At 27.4% G+C, this 20,384-nt stretch overlaps 2 protein-coding genes across 3 annotated transcripts; one reads left to right on the top strand and one right to left on the bottom strand.

The window, feature by feature from the left end:
- The first annotated feature begins 1,131 nt into the window (after positions 1 to 1,131).
- LOC141529149 (alpha-tubulin N-acetyltransferase) lies at positions 1,132 to 20,183 on the top strand. Of its 2 annotated transcripts, XM_074245591.1 has the most exons (10): positions 1,132 to 1,732; positions 1,831 to 1,994; positions 4,348 to 4,497; positions 6,877 to 7,048; positions 9,490 to 9,631; positions 9,910 to 10,024; positions 10,129 to 10,231; positions 14,341 to 14,387; positions 16,572 to 17,252; positions 19,921 to 20,183. In XM_074245591.1, the coding sequence occupies exons 2-10, from the start codon at positions 1,891 to 1,893 to the stop codon at positions 19,967 to 19,969; spliced, it is 1,563 nt and encodes a 520-aa protein (XP_074101692.1). In that variant the 5' UTR covers positions 1,132 to 1,732; positions 1,831 to 1,890; the 3' UTR covers positions 19,970 to 20,183. The 2 variants fall into 2 exon arrangements, with proteins under 2 accessions (XP_074101692.1, XP_074101695.1); XM_074245594.1 differs by lacking the exon at positions 19,921 to 20,183 and having other exon boundaries at positions 16,572 to 17,256.
- LOC141529152 (uncharacterized) lies at positions 10,238 to 12,559 on the bottom strand. The gene is made up of 2 exons (XM_074245605.1): positions 11,476 to 12,559; positions 10,238 to 11,105 (listed from the first exon to the last, which is right to left on the bottom strand). The coding sequence occupies exon 1, from the start codon at positions 12,448 to 12,450 to the stop codon at positions 11,482 to 11,484; it is 969 nt and encodes a 322-aa protein (XP_074101706.1). The 5' UTR covers positions 12,451 to 12,559; the 3' UTR covers positions 10,238 to 11,105; positions 11,476 to 11,481.
- Positions 20,184 to 20,384: the final 201 nt, after the last annotated feature.

Genomic DNA, 20,384 nt, shown 5'->3' with positions numbered 1-20,384 from the left:
CGTGACATATTTTCATATTTTTCATCTAAATTATAAGAGTTAATAACACGCTTTTTATTAACTTCACCTGTATGTTTGTTTGTATGTTTGTAACGGACTCCTTTGGGCGCGATTTTGACCCACTTTAAACGGCCAGATTTCGTTCAAACTTTGTAGATTTATCGATGACCGATGAGAATACACTAATTTGATAAAATTCTTCCATTTTTCAATTTGCAATAGAAGATTTTTGTTAATTTATATCATTTTTCTCTATAATCGATAAGGCAAGAATTTTAATTTTAATTTTTTTAATAATTTTTCTCTATAGTCGATTTATCTAATATTAACAAATTTTCGAACACCAAAGAGAATTTTTAATTTAACAAAACAAATAATAGTTGAAAAAAACTAAAAAATCACGCTTTTATAAATAAACCAAACTAAAAAGTAAAAAATAAATAATAGTTTCAAAAAATTAAAAAACACGCTTTTTATAGAAAACCAAACTAAAAAATAGAAAATAAATTTAAATTAAGAATAGTGTTAAAAATTTCAATAAATATAAATTAATAAAAGTGTGAATAAAAAAAAAATTATTTAATTTAAAAAAAAAGCGTGGAGTGCATCGTGTAAATAATTATAAATATTTTATTGACAGATATGAGTAGAATGATTATTATTTCGATAATATCTTAAAAAGCACCCCACGCTTTTTTTTTAAATGAAGTAATTTTTTTTTTATTCACACTATTATTAATTTATATTTATTGAAATTTTTAACATTACTAGAAATTTGAATAGCGCGCTATGCGCGCGCCTTAATATTGACCAATAAGGAATCAGGTCTCATTTTTTTGTTGCGAGTTTCGACTATTGACTAACTTCACACTCTCATGTATTTTTATTGTAGGGATTTTTAATTTAAATTTATTTTATATTTTTTAGTTTGGTTTTCTATAAAAAGCGTGTTTTTTAGTTTTTTTTAAACTATTATTTATTTATCAGCAGATATCCCAGTAAGTAGATTCTCGGTACTGCAGAAAACCAATTCCCGTCCATAACAATGCGACATCTACAGTCTAGAACAGTCAAAACAATTTTAAAAAATTAAAAACATCTCATAGAGGGGACAAACTTGCGCACTTATGATTACGCAGTATGGCGCGCGACCTTCGTAAAAATAAAACAGTCTGGCGGCGAGCGCTGTCATATCCACATTTCTGCGTAATTACTGTTAAAACATCGAACAATCAACCCCGTGTGTTCGCGAATTCAAAAAGTGAGAAAAATTTTCCGAACGCGCAACCGCAGTGCTCTCACGAAAATCTCTCGCGAAATTCCAGTACGCAATCTCCGAGGCAGCATCTCGAGGGCTGTTCCACACCCTTGTGCTCATTTTCTCCATACCAGCGTCTTTCAGTTCAGCTAACTTTATTTAATTGTTACAATTGCAGTTAAGTGTTTTCCCACAATTACTTTTGTTGCATATTACGCATCAAAAATAACAAAGAAACATTAACATCGATATCAATAAAACCTACCATCGATCTGACGTCTGATGCTTGTTGTCTCATGCAGCCAGATTTAATTGAGTGATTTCCCCTTACCTCTATGCGGAAGTTAATAAACGCAAATTGTTTTTCAAAATATCCGAGTTTTATTATCGTTATTTTAATATCGCCCTACGACATTTGAATTATTATGTTCTAAGTTATAATTTTATATGCTCACGTGATTTGCTGCTATTAAGGTTAGTTATTTTATTTATATTATATTACTTAATAAATCAATTAATTAATGTTAATTAATAATACATCATTTTTTTTCATTTTGTTTTTATTTAAAAAGTGATAGTGAACTTGGCTGAAGCTATTGACACTAACAAGGAAATTAGTAAACGTCATAAAGATGGATTTCAAGTTCAACGTAAATAGACTATTACCGAGAAAGATCAACAAGGTCACTCATACACTAATACCTGAAGATTTTCGTGGTGATCGACGAGAATATAAGTAATTTATACATTTATTCATATATTTATTTGTTAAGTATAGATGGGAAGAAATAAATTTCCTTATCGTGATTTTATTGTAAGTGAAAAGAGAGAAAGGGATCAAGGTTACGGTTCAATTACAAGTCCTGGGAACTTTCACTATCTTGGGCGATTATTGATAAAATCATCATTATCATTATTATTATTTTTGTTGTTAATAATTATTAATTAGGTGTAATTATGACAATAATTATAATTGTAATAGCTAATTGATTTGTTTCTTATGTTGTAGATTGAAAGTATAAAATAGTAGTATGAAAGAGGTATTGAACAGAAGATTTTAGCGTCATAATCATCAGTAGAAGGTGTAGACACTCCTTTAAAGACATTTATTGCGGTTGTGGGCGAACAAGACGTGTCGCGAGACTGTGGGAAGTTAAAAATATTAAAAATGTTAAAGTACATGCATCTTCATTGTATATTCAATTGTATAATATACAAGTCGGGCGTCGGGCATAAATTAAACACTGGCTACACTTGCTACTTGCGGTTTTTAAAGTTTGTTTTTTTTTTACAGAGAAACTCTTTGGTTTGGTTTTAAAGAATGTTGAATAGATTTTTTTAAAGGATTTAGCAAAAATAAATAATTTAATTTTAAAAAAATATTCAATCTAAATTTTCAAAAAATTTATAAATATTTTGAAAATTTATTTCAAGCATAATTTTAACATTTATTTCATTAATTCTTTTTATTTAAAAAAATGATTTTAAAAGAATTTAATTAAAAATTTTATTTTTAAATATTTATTTTTTTATTTTTAGTTTCTTTATTTGAAACATGAAACTTGTCATTTTTTATTACCAATTATAAATTCAAATTCAAAACAACTAAATTCAAATGAATACTTCCTATTTACAATTCTATATTTTGAATACTAAGTTACTTAGATTTAATTTTTCCATGTAAATCACATCTCCATCAGTCTTATAATTATCTAAATTTCCAACAAATTTAGTATTCAACTAAACAACAAAAACCATAAGCAGTCGATGCGATCGCCATCGATCCGACCTCCACATTGATATATATATATATATATATATATATATATATATATATATATATATATATATATATATATATATATATAGAAATAAAACAAAAAGCTAGATATTTTCCTGTTGTATCTAATTCTATCCAATTAGATATTAAATAAAATAAACAATTCACCGGCGTCAGGTGAATCACACTTACATCAGTTTATACATATATATTATATACAATAAAGATCCACACCAAGTAGCGGAATAAACGACGAGACTTTTCGATCGACCAAGCATGACGAACGTTGTGTTGTTTCCTACATCCTTTCTTTTTTTTATTTATTCTCATCTATTGTAATCACAAATCCTTAATTATTATAACATATTATTATTATTATTATTATTATTATTATTACTATTGTCATTATTGCCTCATTAAAGTCCGATGCCCGACACAAGTGCAGAAGTATTTTACTGAACTGGTTAATACAGTTCGTGATAAATAAATTTATTGTTAAACTTAACTGATGAATGAGTAATTTTCAAAAAGTAGAATGTGGCTATAGTTGGATAATGTTTATAGACATATTGATCGGCCTGAATAACTAAGATATGAATTAGCATCTTTAACACATAACATAACATACTGGTGACACGAATCCAGTATCGACGTGGTTTACATCTTATATTTTTTTTATAAAATTATTTACTATTGTATTATAGTTCTGTGTCAATAACTCATGTTTTATTGTTAGCTTTTCGTGTCACTAATAATTTCTTATCATCAATCGCATTGTTATTATCGCAATTACCACGGTTCATAATAACGTTAAATTAAATTACAATTACAATTATAATTATAATTAAAGAATTAAATGCTTACAAAGTATAAAGATGAAAAATTAATACGTCAATAATTACGTAATCTTTTTTTTTGTACCATGACATTTCATTTCAAGTCTGATAAGTTTTAATACAATATAATATAATACAAGTAGCTCTCAGAATTTAGATTGATTAAAATGATAGACAATTTTAAAAAACATTAATCTAAAATTTCCGTTCTACTGGCCTTATGTGAAAGCTACCAACCGCGTTGAAAGTTTTTCAAACAATTTACAACGCTCCGTTTCCCCCAATAATTCATTTCTCTATTGTTTACTTAGCTAACGTATAACGGATTTTATTTCTTAATTAATTTTATTTAACTTAATTGTATAATTACCAATTAATAAAATACCTTTATTGTTATTATATAAAGTATAAATTGTGTTATCTTGAGATTTTATCCGAGTTTGTTGAACTGAAGTAATTTTTTTTTTTTTCAGTGAGTCGCAAAGACAGATCTCAAGGATTTTGGATGATATGGGTGAAGCATCGGCGATGGCTCAAGGCTTGAGCAAACCGATAACAAGTGCTCTCAAATTGCGCGATACCGACCACATTGTCTATCTCTTGGTAGATAGCGCAGGAAACGAGTAATTACTTATTATAATTACTTTTTTTGTGTTTATAGCTGTATTAACTTACTTTTAGTGCTTCCGTACTGAGAAAGCATTTCAGAGTTGATGTTACGTTATTTCAAGTAAATCCGGCACGGTGAATTATTCTTTTGTTTGTAAATATTACTTCATTGTAGAGCAACAGTTATATCTGAAAGTTATAGAATATTTTTAGGTCAAAAGAACATTAGTACTAGGATAAATTTACAGAAGTTTTATTTTTATAAAATTTTGACCTTAAATTTAAGATTTGTTCTTATGTAATTAATTGCAATTTTTTTTTTTTTCTATTAAAATTGTTACTATTTTCATAAGTCAAATTGATAATTATTTACAAGTGAGATCCACTATTTCAATTTTAATTTTTTTCAACGAAATTTCTCTTTGATTTTATTAAAATATTTTTTTTTTTGAAAAATACATAAAAAAATGAACAATTAAAAAAAAAAAAGTTGACTCACAATTTTAACAATTTTTACAAATTTTCAAAAAAATTTATAAATTTTTTAGAAAATTATGATATTCAACGTTTTTTTTTTAATTGTTTATTTTTTATATGTAATTGTCAAAAACATAAAAAAAAAAAAAGATCAAATAGAAATTTTATCCAAAAACATAAGAGGCAACATTTTTTTTAACTTTTGAAAGCAAAAAAAACTATCGAAATTTTTTTTTTCCTCACGATATTTTTTATCATAAATGCGCCGTAAAAACAAGCAGATTCAAAAAAAGATTAAAAAATGTTAATTTTTTATCTAGATTTGGCCAAAATAGGGTGGACCCCAGTTGTAAATAATTCCCGTTAAATTTTACATTTACTTCGTTGATAAAGTCAATTTTTATTTTTACTTAAAGCTCTTCAAGGATTGAGTGCCTTACCTCATTCAATTAGGAGTGATTAGGTTTAATTTTGTTCTTCACTTTTGCATGCGAAAGTGTGATTTATTCTCACTATTTTTACTTTGATTGAAAAAGTATTTTCTGAATCCATTAGCCTCAATGTTACGTGTCAAATTATAGTATTTTCTAATCATTACAACCAAATGGCCAATTTAATCTAAAGTGAAGGATTAATTTAAAACCAAAAATTATTGAAGTTTTCAAAATCAATTTCTTCTTATAATAATATCCAATATTGTGTAGTAAGCTTTGATGTTATAGCGATAAAATTTGTTCCTTACCTAGAAATTTAAGTACATTATTTCTGTACACAATATGATGTTGTAACTTACTTGAAGACAATAACCCTGAAAAAGTAACCGGAACAAATATAACCCAGAAAATATCGAATGGTGACACGCTGTTCTTGAAACATAGAACTAATGTTTCAAAGTTCTGTAATTCTGCTTTGGGTTTCTGATTAAAAATCCTTATTTAAAAAAAAAAAAAATTCATAAAAAATAGGATGTTTTTATGATTTGATTCAAAGTTTCAAGAAGTTGAAGTTTCAGAACTAAAGTTTTTCATAATTTAGATTTTTTGGAAGAAAAAAAACATTGAAGTTAGCTAAAAATAACTTTTTGCGATAAGTTGATATAGCTTCTTAAATTTTAATGTTTTCGCATTTGAAATATTTAGGTAGAACGAAGCTAAAGCACTTTTAAATTTTCCAATTTCGTGATACATGAGAATTATGATTTAAAAATTATCACAGTTGAATACTCGTGTCGTATCTACTTAAATTTAACGATTATTTTAATACTTTATCCCTTCTAGGAAACCCCAATTAAATGAAATCTTAAAAACTAACCCTGAGGTCATGAATAAATATTTAATTTAACGAATAAAATATTTAAACTTACAAATCGATCCGACAAAAAAAAATTACGTGTTACAGATAAGCGATCTCGTGTTATCGATAAGATCGGTGGTAAGAAGACTATCGACAAATGAGGTCATGAATGTTTTTATAAAAATACGAGAGTACTGAGTAGTGAGTAGTCTATAGTAAAATAAAAAATAGAATAAAACAAACAAAAAAGTTTGAAGTCTAAAGTGACTAAATCGTGACTGCAGGCATCTGAAGAACTTGGGAATCCAGCCAAGACACGAATTGTACTTATGACCTCGCTATTTCTTTCAGTAGCTTCCTCGCATTTTAAAATTTAAATTATATATTATACTAAATACTATCTATTTACTACTACCCGATAAACGACCCAGTTTTTCCAACCGTTGAATCAAGTACGTACTTGTGTTGAAGAAAACAAGGGAAAATAAAATTATAGTTAACCGGTGATTACTACTGACTACTCACTGCTCATTATGTTATACTTTAAATTTAATAATATAAATACTAAAACTAAACTCTTCTATTGTCGTTTTTCTTTTTACTTATTTTTACTATCGTTACAGGGGCCTTGGAAGCGTCGTGGGATTGCTCAAAACCGGATCGAAAAACCTTTTCATGTTCGACGAAGCCGGTGCGTACTTCCAGTTGCAGCCACGTTGTATTCTTGATTTTTATGTTCATGAGTCTAAACAGCGCATGGGATTTGGAAAAGACCTCTATGAATTCATGCTGGCTGTTAGTATATATTTATATTTACATTTATAAATTGATATTTAATCCGAATGATACTGATTTAAATCACGTTAAGAAGAAATGTTTTTTGAAAATAAGAATTTTATTTTTTTAATTTATTATCAAAGAAATTTTAGCACACTGATAAAAAGATTTATTTTTTTTAAATATTTAATAACTGTGAAAAACGGATTTTTTATTGTTTAATCTATATTATCAAGAGAATGAGAAAAATTTTGTGTCCAGGATAGTCATGTGATAAAATCTGTTTTTTTAGTGAAATTTAGTGTCATTGCAAAGGTCTTAATTTGAATTTGTGTTTTTTTCAAGGTTTCATATCATTCTCACCAATAGTCAATTTATTATGATAAGTATTTAGGCTGCATTCGAAAACGCTCTATCTCTAGATACATAATTAAGAAATCACCTTGTATCTTGTGAATTATTGACATTTTTAAAGATATAAGCTCATCCCGATGTTACACTCATCGAGACCTTTCATTTGAGTACCCACATAAATTTTTCATATATTTATATATATTATATATATGTATATATGAAAAATATATCAAAATGCATATGGGTACTCAAATGAAAGCTCTTAATGAGTGTAACGTCGGGATGAGCTTATATTTTTAAAAACGCCAATAATTAACAAAGTACAGTGCAATTTAACAAAAATAATTATTTAATAAAGCAAAATTTTATTTATTTATAGTTCACAAGTCACGGCACATAGTGAGTGCAAGGTTGCTAGTATTTAATATTTATTAATCGTTAAGGAATCATTTATTAACAGTGAATTAATATTCGTTAATAGTTAAAAAAAATTTTTTTATACTTCATAAATTAACAAATTATTTTTAAATAAACAAATTTATTAATAGTTAATAAACTCTTCTATTAGTTAACAAAAAAAAATTACTTTGACCCAGAATAATTATTACATTAAAAAAGAAATGTTCTTTCAATGAATAATTATTTAAAAAACTGAAAAAAAAATCTTTAATCAAAAACCAAACTAAAATTTTAATTAAAACCAAACTAAATCTTAAAATAAAAATAAAATGATTAAAAAAAAATTCATTTTATTGTAAAAAAGCTTTTTGTGTTAATAGCTCTATTTTTATTTTAAACTGATTGGGAGTTATTTTCTAACTTTTAGTTTTTTTTTTTTATTAAACTGTGTTTTTTAGTTCTATAAACTATAATTTATTGAGTTTGTAACTACTTCCCTGTGACGGGAGTAGGTAATTTGCGCGCCTGGTGCCTTCTTTGAATGTGATAGTTGTTTCTCAGGCTCTTTTCCCGGTAAACATAAAATCGCTATTCTTGACGATTTTGATCAGGAAAATGGTTCAAACTTATTGTCTTCGGTCTTTAATTAGTGTGCAAAGTTTCAATATAACCCAAGGCTTTAAAGTGGGTAGAAATTACATTCAGAGATTCCGTTACATACAGGCAAAACTACATAGAAAAAAAAAATTAATTTGAATCAAGAAAAAAATTCTTAAACCAAGAAAATAATTTTGAAGAGTTTCATTGTCTTGGATCAAGACAAAAAATTCTTGAATCAAATAAAATTTACTTGAACCAAGAAAAATTTTTTAACTCAAATCAAGAAAATGAAATTCTTCAAAATTTTTTATTTGATTCAAGTAAATTTTTTTTCTGTGTAATAGTTAAAAAAAGCGTATTAAATAAAGAAGCTTGTTGTTATATTCTTAAACTTCAGACTCAATTTTACAAACCATAAATTTTTAATTATTCATCTCAATTTTTTATAAATTCTTCAGTTGAATTGAAAAGAATTTCAAATTATTTGTAAAACAAATTTTATAAAACAAGTAAGTTGAACAGTGTATATTTCAACGTTATCTTATTTGTAAAAATTTATTCATAAATAACTATGATAAATATTTTTTTTTGAACTTGACTTAATAGGCAACATGAAAACTCCTTAACTTATTATATATTTACAATTGTTATCACATGTTTCCCTTTCAAATGCATGACACACAAGTTATACATTATTACTCGCGTGAAGTAAACCAGTTCAACGATGGATCGTTAAAGATCTTAATTAGCTTGAGAGGTCGATTCTAAGTACTGTGTAGTATAGTAAACTTTTAAAGCTGATCAGTACGTCAGAGATAATAAGCAATAGGTGAATGAACTGTGAATATATTCATTTTTCCCGCATTTACGCGCACAGTTAATTTTTAATTTACATACACAGAAAAAAAAATTTCTTGAACCAAGAAAATTATAAGGAAGACTGAAGTTATTTTGGAGCAAGAAGAAATTTTTTTGGCTTAAAAAAATTTAACTTCGTTCAACAAATTTTAGCTTCATTCAAGAAATTTTCAGTCTTCCTTAAGATTTTTTTTTCTTTCTGTGTACAAATTTACTTAAAAATTAATGAAATTTTTTTTTTATTACAGGAAGAAAGAATTCGGCCAGTTAAATTAGCAATCGACAGACCCTCGGATAAATTCTTGCGTTTTCTTCGGCGCCATTACGATCTCGAAGAAGTTATTCCTCAGAATAATAAATTCGTTGTTTTCCGGGGTTTTTTTGATACTGGTAAGTATATATAAAATTTATTGTATTATTAAAATGCATTCGGGCCCTTAAAAGTCTAACAGAAGGTCGACGCGTTTTCTGTAGACGGCCGAGTTTTTAAAATGTTTTAATCCGGTCAATGTCATCGATGGCTACCACTATCGATTGCTCTTGTACGACGGCATCTACTTAGCCACTCACGTTACCTTACACTGGTTTATTTCATTCTGAATTATCAATCACGCATAATTGTGTCAATACTTGCTTCACATAATTTATTCATTATTGTGTATTTACAGAAAATCAAGAGGTTGGTAGCACGAGGTATAGCTTACCTTCGCGAGGCTCCGTCGATTACTCGTATAACAACAACAACAACAATAACAACAACAGCAAGCCTTCGTCTGCTTCAAGGTAATTAGATATATTTTTTGTTAAATTATTTAACGAGTATTAATACCATACTGAAGGATTTATTTTTATAATTAATTATTTATCTCTATGGTATTTATTCCCAGTAATGGTCACTCGATGAATCATTCAAATTCAGCGCATTCAGGAGCACCGAGAAGCTCTTACGGACGTTATGCAGCTGCGAGGCCTCCTTGCTCAATGGCTAATGTATGTTAATTATCATTTTTAATAAGTATGCTTATTCTAAAGCTTTCACTAGAAAACTGCTTTTAAATGCTTTTACTTATTTTATTTTTAATAATTATTTAGTTTTATTGCTCTAGTTATTCTTGTTTATTTTTTAAATGTCTGTCAAACGAATCATTACATTTTAATTTTTATTAAATTTTATAGTCATAAAATCAGATTTCTAATCATTTTATTTTTAAATAAACAAGTTAATGCAAAATATTTTCTATATTAAATTCTATATTATTAAGATAATAAGCAAAATTTTGTAGCCAGAGTACTTATACGATAAAATAGATTTTTATGGTGAAATTTGGTATCATTGCAAAGGTCTTGATTTGAGTTTGTGTTTTTTTAAATTTTCATATCATTCTCACCAATAGTAAATTCATGATGATAAGTATTTGGGCTGCATTCAAAAATATTCTATCTCTAGAGACATAAGTAAGAAATGACCTTGTATCTCATGAACTATTGACATTTTTAAAAATATAAGCTTATCCCGATGTTACACTCTTCAAGACCTTTCGTTTGAGTACCCACATCAATTTTTCATATATATATATATGTATATATGAAAAATATATAAAAATGCATGTGAGTACTTAAGGGGGTATTCTGGTCTAGAAACATGAATTTCAGGTAATTTTTGAAATGTCGTAAAAAAAAGACAATTAATATTTTTACTATACATTTTTTTATTAGTTGTTTGTTAACATTAGAAGAATACAAAGAAAAATTAAAAACTAAAAAAAGTACAAAATTTTTAAAATTATAAGCTGACGGAGTGGGGGCTCTTTAAAAATTTCCACGTGACTATGACCATGATTTTAACCCTCCTAGTAATCTGAAACTAAAAAAAAAAAAAAAAAAAAAAGATTATTAATCAAGAATAATGTCGCAATGGTCGGAAGTAGGGAAAAGTTTGAAAAAAAATTTTTCACAAAATGGCGACTGTTTAAAAAAAAATTTTGTTTTCGACCACTTTTTCTGACGGTTTTGAATTTTTTAAAAATAGTTAAAATAAAAATTTGGGGATAGGACTAGTTCCAACCATAGACAAGCCAATAAAGAAGACTATAAAAATTCCAAGTAAATCGGTCCAGTAGAACCTGAAAAATCGTGGTCATCGTTCCGAAAAAGACAGTTTTGAGAAAAACGCGTTTAAAGTTTCGCGTAAAATTTTTTCTAGTCTAAGTCATATAATGATATTTTAAACTTACATTGATTTAATCTGCCATTCCTGCCTCATACATTGGACCTTCCTCGACTTCAAAGAAACTATTTTCTGCATTTCTTTCTTCATATCGAGCAGTTCTGGCCTCCTTTGAAGCGATTGATGCTCGTGTTTCGGAGCGGTCAATCCGGGCGTTGTCGCGTTTGCCAGCAAATGAATGAGCTTCTGGTCCAATTTTTATTCCCATCAGCTCCATCATTTTTAAAATAGGAATAAAGCCTTCATTGAAAATACAAACGCTAATAAATGTCGCTATCTCGATAATATGAAGTCCAGAATGAATGTGTTTCGGAGCGAAAGTCCAAATCAGAGAGTTCAGAGACTCATTATTATTCTGCGTTTCTGAACCTAAACATCGGGTTTTTTTTTGGACAAATGGGTTACCATCGTAAGGATCCATATCGAGAATACCCTTGAATGTTTTAGTGTCACCATCTCCAATGTATTTAGCATATTTCACTCCGTGATTTTCATTTGATCGACAGAACATTTCGACAATAGCATCAACTTCCATTTTGCCTGCACTTCCTTTATGGTTTATTGTACATAATTCTTCATGACTTTCATACCAATCGTTATACGCAGCAATATCAGAATATTTTTTATTTTTCCAAACATTACAGCCTCGACAGAAACTAGATTTGACAACAGTATCAACAACCTTCTTGCAATTTTTTGCTACAAGTGCAGTTACTCCAAATAGAGAATTAAAACCCCTTTTTTTCCATGTCCCATCGCCAGAAACAGTAAACTCCGTAGAACAAGCATTAGGATCACTAGCTGATATTAACTCTTTTTCTTCATTCACAGCTTTGGAAATAATGAGGTTATAAACTGTACATGCGGCCAAATGGATGTTTTTGATGCAAGCGTAGTATGTACTGATTGATAATCCTTGACAGATATCCATGATACTGCAGAAGATATTTATTCCCTCCCTGCCAACTCCCAAAAGCCGCATAGCAAAAATAATTCTTCGGTTTACTTCAAAGGATTTGTCGACGAATGGACATGATGGTATATATTGAACACTATCGCAACCACATTGTAATGAAATTTTAAAACCTAATCCACGAAAAGATGTGCGTGAAAATTTAATCTCTTTTTACATTGAGCGCACAAAACTAAAGAAGAAATCATCGAGAAAACCGTGAAAAACTCCAATACACAGTAGCCGTAATTATTTTCAATGATCACCTCTTCATCATTAGATTTTTTTAGTTTTGCTGCTGATGCACTTGTAAAATTGGTGTCTTCTTGTGCCGTGTATCGATTACCGTGAAATTGCCTTTTCTTCTGACGATGTGGACGCGTACGCCTTTCCGCGGAAGATTTTCTATCCATTTTATTTTTAAACAATATTTTTAACTGTTATTATTTAACTCACAGCACATACGTCCACGTGGTTCAGAGGTTAGAATTCAACTGTTAGCAGCTGGATGCAAGTGAATACTAAATGTATCAGATACGGGTCACCTCAGGTTCTCATATAACTATATATATATATATATATATATATATATATATATATATATATATATATATATATATATATATTTGTATGGAGGAACAAATGGTTTTACTCAGAATAGGGATTCAGGTAGACGGAGAATCCCTAATGTCTTTTGTTCGATTAGTTGCGACCGAACAAGTTTGGATGCCAGGTCAGAAAAATACTTATATCTCCGAAAATAATTTAAATTTTGAAAAATCCTCTTGTACACATATTCTTAAATAGTTAAACTTTGAAAATATAAAAAAAAAAAATTTTCGATTTTTTGAAATTTCTAGACCAGAATACCCCCTTAAATAAAAGCTCTTCATGAGAGTAACATCGGGATGAACTTATTTCTTTAAAAATGTCAATATTTAAGAAAGTACAGTGCAATTGAACAAAAGTCATTATTTAATAAAGCAAAATTTAGTTTACAATAAATTAACTAATAAGATGTAATAAAAATCAGGTGAAAAGACCATCAATAAATTTTAATATAATTATTCGTTATACGACGTTTCGTCGATTTTATTCCGACATTCTCAGGTATCTAGTTTGACAGACAAATAATACAATTATTAAAAAAAAATTGATTGTAAATAAATTAATATTAAAATTAAAATTAATAATATAAAAATTATAAATAAATTAATATAAAAATTATGATCAGTAATTACACAGAAAAAAAAATTTACTTGAATAAAGTAAATAATTTTGAAGAATTTAATTTTCTTGGTTTGAGTTAAAAAATTCTTAAACTAAAAAATTTCACTTGCTTTAAGTACATTTTATTTGATTTAAGAATTTTTTGTCTTGATTCAAGACAATGAGCTTCTTCAAAATTATTTTTTAGGTTCAAGAATTTTACTCTTGATTCAAGTTCATTTTTTTTTCAGTGTATAAATAAATTAATATAATTATTAATTATTATTTTTCTATTAATTTTTTTTAAATGCTTGAATTATTTGTCTGTCAAACTAGATACCTGAGAAAATCGGAATAAAACCGACGAAACGTGGTATAACGAATAATTGTGTTAAAATTTATTGATGGTCTTTTCACCTGATCCTTATTACATATTATATATCAAGACCTGAAATTTTTTATTAACTAATAACTAAATAAAACTTTATCATGCATTTTTTTTTTATAAAAGATTTTTATAATAGACAAAAAATTTAATTGATGAATTTCTAAATACTTTAAAGTTATAATATTTTTATTTCGAATTATTAAATGAATTTGTTGAAAGAAAAATCAAGCATTATTTAAAAGAAGAAATAAGTTGAGTAACGAAATAAAAAAAAAATTCTTCCTTGTAATTAATAAATAATAAAAACTAACGCTTTCTTATAGATAATACATAATGCCCCAGTGTTTGGCCACGCAGCCGAACGTACCGGGTGAGTAAGAGACGATAAAAAGCACTTATGAACGTCAGATTAGATGATGAAAAATTAAAACGAGTAAAGTCATGTTGCATACACCACATGTCGTATTAAGCGCACAAGCATCGGCTTATATATGTTTTATATATGTTTTAAAATGTTCATTACCTCGTATCACGTCGCACATCAACTGACTCGTATTTTTTTTATTCTCCGTCTTAGTCTATTCTGCTGCTGCCGGAATAGAATTAAACTATTTTTATAACTGTTAAAGTTTAAGTAAATTCTATTATTCGGCCCAACATTACTGACGGGATACGAAGCTGATGAAATTTTTCACGTACTTTAAATGTCTGTTAATTAGAAGTGATATATTTTATTTATAAATTATAGCGTAGTTATTTTTTTTTTATATATATTTAATATTAAATATTGTAAGAAAAAATTTTATTTGTATTGTTTGAATTAAGCTTATTTATTTCATATTTTTGTAAATACAGATTTTTATTTTATAGTTGTCATTAATGTGCTTTTTTATTATTTATTATTATTAAAATTGCTTTTTCTTGCCAATTTATTTATTTTTATTTATTAAATCCTGTTAAATCCCATTTATGCATTTTCTGATTATTATTTATTTATTAAGGCCATGGAGTCGAAATTCCTTGCGGTCCTCCAATAAAATAAAAAAATTTTTCAGTGTATAAAATAATATTAAACGAAATAATATTATACAATTAGATATTAATAAATGACATTAGCTATAACATTCCATCATAAATTCACTCCAACTATCATTAAAAAACACTCTTTTCATACAACAAGAACTCATAACAAGCTTGACGAAAAGTTTGAAAATCAGGCTGCAACGTACAGTATTCAGATAACCGATTCCATGCTCTAACTGCGCTTACTACCCTGATTAAGAAATCTAATTTGAAATGATTTAAAATGATTTGAAATTATTTGAACAGTGTTATTTATTACAATATTAGATACATCAACATGATTCATGTTTGCTAATTTAAACGCTGTTCCAATTATCATCGCTTTCATTTTGTTAAGATTCAATTTTAACCCGTTTTTAATGCACCATTCATTGTGATTGTAATTGTAATTGTTTTTGTTTATTTACACGCTTTTTTTTAATTTTTTATTATTAGCTTTACCTGTATGTTTGTTTGTTTATTTGTTTGTTTGTGTCTTTGTAACCGACTCCTTTGGGCAAGATTTTGACCCACTTTAAACGGCCAGATTTCATTCCAACTTTGTAGATTTATCGAGGACCGATGACAATACACGAATTTGATAAAATTATTTTATTTTTCAATTTGCAAAATAAAATTTTTGTTAATTTATATCATTTTTCTCTATAGTCAATAAGGCAAGAATTTTAATTTCCAACCTTATCTTTAGACGATTTATCTAATATTAACAAATTTTCGAACACCAATTAGAATTTTTAATTCAACAAAACAAATAATAGTTTAAAAAAAACTGAAAAATCACGCTTTTATAAATAAACCAAACTAAAAAGTAAAAAATAAATAATAGTTTCAAAAAACTAAAAAACGCGCTTTTTATAGAAAACCAAACTAAAAAATAGAAAATAAATTTAAATTAAAAATAGTGTTAAAAATTTCAATAAATATAAATTAATAAAAGTGTGAATAAAAAAAAAAATTATTTCATTTTAAAAAAAGCGTGGAGTGCATGGTGTCAATAGTTATAGATATTTTATTGACAGATATGAGTAGAATGATTATTATTTTGATAATATCTTAAAAAGCACCCCGCGCTTTTTTTAAAATGAAATAATTTTTTTTTTATTCACACTATTATTAATTTATATTTTTAACACTACTGGAAATTTGAATAGCGCGCGCCTTAATTTTGACCAATAGGGAATCAGGTCCCATTTTTCACACTATTATTAAATTATATTTATTTAAATTTTTAACACTATTCTTAATTGAAATTTATTTTCTATTTTTTAGTTTGGTTTTCTATAAAAAGCGTATTTTTCAGTTTTTTAAAAGTATTATTTATTTTTAACCCGTTTTTATCGCACCATTCATTGTGATTGTAATTTTAATTGTTTTTTTTTTTAATCAATATAAAATAACAGATTTATAAATAACAAGTGATTGTGATTTTAAAGTTGATAAGACAGAGACCGTCATCAAAATAATTTTTTAGTGACCTCCCGTCAACACCAGGACCAAAATTGGAACGTCCACGTTCGTTAAGTCTCTACTCAGAACTAGAACAAAAGCAACGCAACCACGAAATAGCAACTGTACCAACACCAGCCGCAGAACCGCATTGTACGCCATTTGTTCGTGAAGTTCCAATAGATCACCCACCAGCACCGCAAAGAGAAGCTTACGTTCCAGTGCGTCATTACTATGAATCCGAGCAATTAGAACCTCCAACACCTCAAACAACACCCAGCAGACGCCCGATGTCTCAAAGAATGACCTCAGATGAACGTCCTATGAGCCAGTCATCGTCTAATGAGCGCCCTATGACCCAAGCGTCGTCCAATGAAGCTCCAATGAGCCAAGCATCCAATGAACGTCCAGGAACTCAATCTTCAAGCAATGAGTCGCTGCCCAGAGAACGTCCTATGAACCATTCAGGATCCAACCCACGTCCTATCTCAAAATCACGGTCTACTGATCGATCTATGACTCAATCAGCGGCTCCAAGTGGTCGGCAAACTCCTCAGCCCAAGAAAAACTCAACTCAGAATTTCATGTCCATTCATTCCGAGGAAAAATCTCCAGCGGGTATCAAGACGACACCTTCTTGTGCTTCGGAAGTCAATGGGAATCAAAATGGACACTTGGATCTTAAATTCTATCACTCGCCTCTTTGGTAGATTGTTTAATTTATTTATCAGCGAGATTTTAGGACTAAAACTTGAAATTAACGTAATAAGTAGATTAATGGTTAAATACTAAACTCGTAAATATGTGAAGATTAACCGCAAGATAGTCAATAATGATTGTCATCGGGTGGTTAATTTTTTGGTAATGGATTTTGATTGTTTAATGATTATAAATATCGTCAACTCAGGCTGTGCTGGCTCTTTTAAATTAATTAATACTTAAGGAGGAACGCCACTGTGATGATAAAAAAAAAGAGGTGATTTTGGGGAATTTTTTTGACAAGGAAAATAAAAGAATTTGGGGATCGGATTTTTTTTATTTTACTAGAAATTTGAATAGCGCGCTGCGCGCGCGTCTACATTTGAACCAATAATGAATCGTGGCCCGTTTTTTGTGAGTTTCGATCTTCGACTAACTTCAAGACTATCATGTATTTTAATTTAGAGGATCAACAGATTCGGTAGAATCTGGCGCCAAGTTCCGTTCTCAAGCCAGACTACCGAGTGTGTATATACCGTAAGCAGAATCGTTTTTTGAGGTTACAAGTTTTTTTTCAAATTTAATTTGATTTTTTTCATATGATATTTTATAATAGTAGTTCATGCTTTTTATTACGCGTATTACTTGATTATTATCAATTATCTTTATAATTTCTATTTAAAATTATTAAAAATAATCAGCACATACTATAGCGACCCAGATTTTTAGATTTTAACTTTTTCTTATGTAAAAAGCGGACGGCCAGAGACTAAATAATATAACGACGCATGCTAATCTTATGATAGATGGAAAACTACAGTGAAAAAAGATATTTGACAGCTTGCAATTACACACGCCAGGCGGCGCAAGAATAACTTTTACATGAACTATAGCTTAAAGGGGATAGTTTGCCACCGGAAATGTATTAAATTAAAATTGTCAATTTTTATTATAATTACAAAAAAACTGAAATCCGAACAAAAACAGTTTCACTGTAAAAAAAAAATCGTGCCAAGTCCACGTTCATAAGACTATTAAGAAAAAAATTTTATTTCTTTACAAAAGATATCAAATAAAAAATTAAAAAATCCAAGTAACCGATATGGTTGTATATGATTTTCGAAAATTAAAAAAATTTTTGTAAATTTAAAAATTAAAAGAAACAATTTTGGACCGTACTTGGTGTGCGTTATTGTGTACTTCAATTTTTTTTAAGTGTCCTAGTAGATACAATTTAGGAATTTCATAAAAAGTGAAATATTTCGTAACTACGCACACTAAATACGTTCCAAAATTGTTTCTTTTAATTTTTAAATTTACAAAAATTTTTTTTTAATTTTCGAAAATCATATACAACCATATCGGTTACTTGGATTTTTTAATTTTTTATTTTATATCTTTTTGTAAAGAAATAAAATTTTTTTTTCTTAATAGTCTTATGAACGTGGACTTGGCACGATTTTTTTACAGTGAAACTGTTTTTGTTCTGATTAAGGATACATTAAAGATTATTATCCTAAATTTTTATTAAAAAATATTTAATTATTACAAAGTTATTAGCAATTCCGTAGAGCACTAAAAAAAATGTTCCCCTCCATCTGTCCGATAACTCAAAAACGGATCATCTGAAAATAAAAACCCAAATTGCTTTTTAATCAGTAAGGATGTAGTTATCGTCGCACGTACGGAATTAAAAAAATTTTTATTTTATTTAAATTTAAATTTCGGTTTTTAAAGATTGTTTTTTTTTTTACAGATAAATTCTTTGGTTTGGTTCAAGATAATGTTGAATGGATTTTTTATGGGATTTAGAAAAAATAATTCATTTAATTAGAAAAAAATATTCAATCTAAATTTTAAAAAAATTTGTAACTATTTTGAAAATTTATTTTAAGCACAATTTTAATATTAATTTCATTAGTTCTTATTATTAAAAAAATGATTTTCAAAGAATTTAATTAAAAATTTTATTTTTAAATATTTCTTTGTAATTTTAAATATTTATTTATTTCTAAATTTTTATTTTTAGTTTCTTTATTTGAAACATGAGACAAAAATAAATATGAAATAATAATTTTAAGATTTTTTTAGCCGGGTTAAAACAAAAAAAAAACCAACCATGGAGGGGGAAATTTTTTCTAGAGCTTTACGAGATTGTTAATAACTTTGTAATTATTAAATATTTTTTAATGAAAATTTAGGGTAATAATCTTAATAATGTACCCTTAATAAAATAAAAAAAATCCGATCCCCAAATTCTTTCATTTTCCCTGTCAAAAAAATTCCCAAAAATCACCGATAAACTTTTTTTATTTTGTCACACTGGTGTTCCCCCTTTAAATAGTTGTTTTTTAATATTCAATCTTTATTTTTTTTTCAGTTAATTTGTTATCTAATTAGTACTTACTTACATTAGCACAAGGCACCTCTAGACGGGGCACAAATGCTAGATATCTTTTTAAAAATAAACTTATATTGCTTAGATTGTATTTATTATTTATCAATTGTTAACTATTGATTTTCATAACTTCATTAGAATTATAATTAATTAATTAATTATTTATTATGTGTATTTATATTTAGAACCATTGTATCGAGTACAAAACCACTTTAAATTTAATATAATGGCATTTATTTATATTATCTGTATTTTATTAAATAAAATAATATTTCAGGAGTAATTCAAGAGCTATGTTTTGTCTCAGCTATAAAGACTTGGCGTAATCAAGATTAATTTCATTTTTAAAAAATTTTTTTGTTTAATTGTATTAAAACGCTATTTTAACACGCTAATTGTTAGTTTGTATTGTTTGATACTTGTCAATCAGAGGGAATAGAGAGATGACAATACAACACGATTAAAGAATTATATAATTATGTGTCAAAATTTTCATTATTCATAATTTGTTATTAATAAAATACATTATGAAAAACTAAATTAACTTTTTTTACTATTATGTTTTTTTTTTTTTTTTTACTGAGAAATTATTTTAGATTTGATGATTGAAGAAATTTTTGGTAATTATGCAGGAATGGGACTTCACCTATTTTTTAGTGTAAAAAATAAAAAAATTGATCTGTTTGAATATTTTTTTTTTTTCAAATTGTTCTTTTTCACGGCGGGTTTATGATAAAAATG

The sequence above is a fragment of the Cotesia typhae genome, unplaced genomic scaffold, assembly GCF_013202065.1.
Source record: "Cotesia typhae breed Kobodo isofemale line unplaced genomic scaffold, CoteBio_Ctyphae contig_44, whole genome shotgun sequence".
Classification (NCBI taxonomy): domain Eukaryota; kingdom Metazoa; phylum Arthropoda; class Insecta; order Hymenoptera; family Braconidae; genus Cotesia; species Cotesia typhae.
The sequence above is the reverse complement of the archived record's forward strand: the minus strand, read 5'-3'. Positions and strand labels throughout refer to the sequence as shown.